The sequence below is a fragment of the Colobus angolensis genome, unplaced genomic scaffold (assembly GCF_000951035.1).
Source record: "Colobus angolensis palliatus isolate OR3802 unplaced genomic scaffold, Cang.pa_1.0 Scaffold273, whole genome shotgun sequence".
Classification (NCBI taxonomy): domain Eukaryota; kingdom Metazoa; phylum Chordata; class Mammalia; order Primates; family Cercopithecidae; genus Colobus; species Colobus angolensis.
This window is the reverse complement of record NW_012115966.1, coordinates 2,384,382-2,388,021: the sequence shown is the minus strand read 5'-3', so window position 1 is coordinate 2,388,021 and position 3,640 is coordinate 2,384,382. Positions and strand designations below refer to the sequence as shown.

General features: G+C 45.4%; 1 protein-coding gene across 1 annotated transcript in view; it reads right to left on the bottom strand.

The window, feature by feature from the left end:
• Positions 1 to 3,640, bottom strand: part of LOC105516099 (UPF0577 protein KIAA1324-like) — a 37,932-nt gene that overhangs the window by 6,083 nt on the left and 28,209 nt on the right. The window contains 3 exon segments of the mRNA XM_011948163.1: positions 51 to 194; positions 1,513 to 1,671; positions 2,963 to 3,043. Coding sequence (XP_011803553.1) covers positions 51 to 194; positions 1,513 to 1,671; positions 2,963 to 3,043 — 384 coding nt within the window.

The window sequence follows — 3,640 nt, the reverse complement described above, 5'->3', positions numbered from 1 at the left end:
AAATTTGTTTCTTCTTTATAATCCTATCCTCACTGGCTCCCAGCTCTTACCTTCAAGAAGTACCCTCGACTCCCAGCCACCACGGCCCCCTTTTCACCTTCAAAGCCATCTACCATCACCACCAGGTCCACATGAGAGTACTTCTTCCTGACCGTACAATCCCCCGAAATCCTCTCTACTTTGTTGTCCGCATCCTAAGGAAACAGAGTAAGAAAGAAAGATACATGACATGTGATTTTATTTTTTTATTTTTAAATTAAATTGTTATTATTATTATTTTTTGAGACAGGGTCTTACTACTCTGTCATCCAGGCTAGAGTGCAGTGGCACAATGTTGGCTCACTGCAACCTCAACCTTCCAGGCTCCAGTGATCCTCCCACCTCAGCCTTAGCTGGGACTACAGACAGGTGCGCGACACTATGCTTGGCTAATTTTTTTTTTTTTTGTAGAGACGGGGTTGTGCCATGTTGCCCAGGCCGGTCTCGAACTCCTGGGCTCAAGTGATCCCCCTGCCTAGGCCTCCCAAAGTGCTGGGATTACAGACATGAGACACTGCGCCAAGCTTGATATATGATTTCTTAATTCTACAACCTCCGTCTTTCCAAACTTTATTCTACGAACTTAGCTTTGTGACGTCATCGCTTAACTTAAACACTACTGTGTCTCATAACTAGAGAATACAACTTGCTACTCAATGGAGAAGTAATAACTTACAAAGTTTGAGAAGTAATTCTAGCCATGAAACTGGGAAGGACAATTTTCCAAGAGGTCTATAGTATTCTCTCAGTTTTTGTTTTGTTTTTTTTTTTAACCCTTTTAAATGACCTCTCAAATCCTGTACAAGGACAACTCTTCCCAGATAATCGACATTGCCTGGGGTGCAGAGGAAAATGTAAATTTTTTTTTTTTTCCAGGCTCTCATTGGTCCCAGTGCAACATGAGGGCGGACTCGGGGCCCTGACCTCCTGAGTCTGCTCATGGTCTGTGCTCTGCAGCCTCCCGCACACCCCAGCCTGCAGTGAGTTTAATGTTCACCAGGGAATGAATGAAAGAGGCACAGATGGGCCCTGCTCCGGCTGGGGTGTCAGGGAACAAAGGCTGGGCTCCAAGCAGCTTTGTGCAGGGGAAGCTCCCGCTCAGCAGGAAACTTTTATCATGCAGATTTCCCTTCCACCGGCAGCTTCTCAGTGGGTTGTGGGTGAGGGGGTTAGGTTGATTTAGCAGATCCCTCCTACGAGACGCCTGCTACCGTGGGCAACATGCAGTGGAGGACAGCAGCCCTATTTGGAAGAGATTTCTGTGCCAGGAGTCTCCTCCTACCTGTTGTCTCTGCTACCTCCCAATCAGACAAGGATCTGACTCCTGCAATTCTCAATTGGTGGACAGAGGGAATATACAAAGAACCTGCTTCTGACAGAGAGTGCCAGTGTTCCACAGATCTCCTCCCGTCCCCGCCCCTGCAGAGACAGCAGCGACCTAAGGCCGCCACCCGCTGCGGCACAGCCACCTACCTCATCGTTACTGATGGGCACAGAAGGGTGCAGAAGGTTCCCAATCTCTCGGAGGTTCTCAAATCGCTCTGCTTCCAGCTTTATCGGCTCCGCCTCACACTTCAGGATGGCTTCGTCAATGAGGAGTCGGACTTTTTTGATTTGTGAGACTTTCAGGTTCTGTAGATGAACAGGCCAGGCCCATAAGCAGGACAGTGAGGCAAGGACAGAACAGGAATAAGATTTGGTTGCCCTGACCCTGTTGTGCTCTAAAGAGAGCCCTTGAGGTAGCATTTTAAAAACTGGAAACGAAGACTTTTAAGAACTGAGATTTGTTTATTTACTTATTTATTTTTGAGATGGAGTCTCACTCTGTCGCCCAGGCTGGAGTGCAGTGGCCGGATCTCAGCTCACTGCAGGCTCCCCCTCCCAGGTTTACACCATTCTCCTGCCTCAGCTTCCCGAGTAGCTGGGATGACAGGCGCCCGCCACCTCACCTGGCTAGTTTTTTGTATTTTTTAGTAGACACAGGGTTTCACTGTGTTAGCCAGGATGGTCTTGATCTCCTAACCTCATGATCCGCCTGTCTCGGCCTCCGAAAGTGCTGGGATTACAGGCTTGAGCCACCTCGCCCGGCAAAGACTGAGATTGATTTCACACACGGATATATACAGTCTTGCTCTACAAATCCATCGGCATTTTTCCTTGGTGGTGCTTGAGGCAGAGATGGATAGTTCTGGCCACTTCTATTGTTCCTATACATCGCAGAAATGTTAGTACTGCCGCTCTCTTATGAGAACTTTCCTTTAATCTGCAGTTTCTGATTTTCTTGACTGAACTAATTTAGCACTCTATTGATGTGCTGCATTTAACTGTTCTCTAGGAAGATTATAAATTTATTAGGAGTAAGAGATTTGTCTGAAGCACATTTTTGTATTCTGTATTGCAGGTGTTTCAAACTGTGCTCTTACTTCTTTGAGGCAAGTGCTTTAGCAGTAGGGCGAGGCAGGCTCAGGCCCCCAATCCGAGCCCTTCAAGCACAGCAACTTTGCTTTTTTGGTTTATGTTCTTGCTATATGTTAAGGGTTTCAAGAAAGGGTTCAGTGACTAAAAAACTCAAAAATTACTCCTCTTGCCCAGCGCACTAAATATTTACTGTATTACAGTAAGTTCAAGTTTCTTGCCTTTGTGTACCAAAAGGTAGAAAATGGAGCTATATAAACCAAACACAGTTCCTTTCCTTTTTCTATTCTTCCTACCCTTGACTCTCCCACTCCATCTGTCTCCATCTCTGCTGTCTAATAAATACTCAAATATAGGATATAACAAGAATGGGTGGGGACATTTCCCAGCAGCAGAAATGAAAGGATGTCACAATGCTGTGTGCAGCAGAGTGTGAGCACTTGCTGTCTAGGAAAAAAATTAAGACAAAACAGCAGATATCCTAACTTAGAAAAGGACTCTAACTTACAGCTAAAGCGTCTGCAGTAAGGTCGTCGAAATTCAACACATTCTCTGGGACAGACTCATCATCTTCCACTGGCTCTTTTTTCTGCAGGAAGGAAAAAACCCAACACAAATCAATAAAAGAAAATCTCTGGCATTGTTTTATAAAGTAAACACCAAATTAATGTATTATGTAAACGAATCACAGAACTTCCTACATATAAAAGATACAACATGTAGGAAAAAAATTAGGACACTGGAAGCCAGAAGTCAAAGTGTTAAGCCCCTATGCTGCCACTTAATAGCTTTTTGATCCTAAAATCAATTAATCTGTCTGGGTCAGAGAATTAACATCCTGAAGAATACGAGAAGAATGTCACTCCCTGTGCGTAGGTCCTCATAGGAATCAGAAGAGAATTGATTTGAAATGCTATGAGCTACAAGCACAGGAGAGGCAGCGCAGTGCGCAGGAGCAAGCCCTGGGGCAGACACACCTGCGTGTGGATTCTTTTTTTTTTGTTTTTTTGACGGAGTCTCACTCTGTCGCCCCGGCTGGAGTGCAGTTTGCGTGCTCTCGGCTTATTGCAACCTCCACCTCCCAGTTCCAAGTGATTCTCCTGCCTCAGCCTCCCAAGTAGCTGGGATTACAGTAGTGCGCCACCACATCTGGCTAATTTTGTTTTGTTTTGTTTTGTATTTTTTT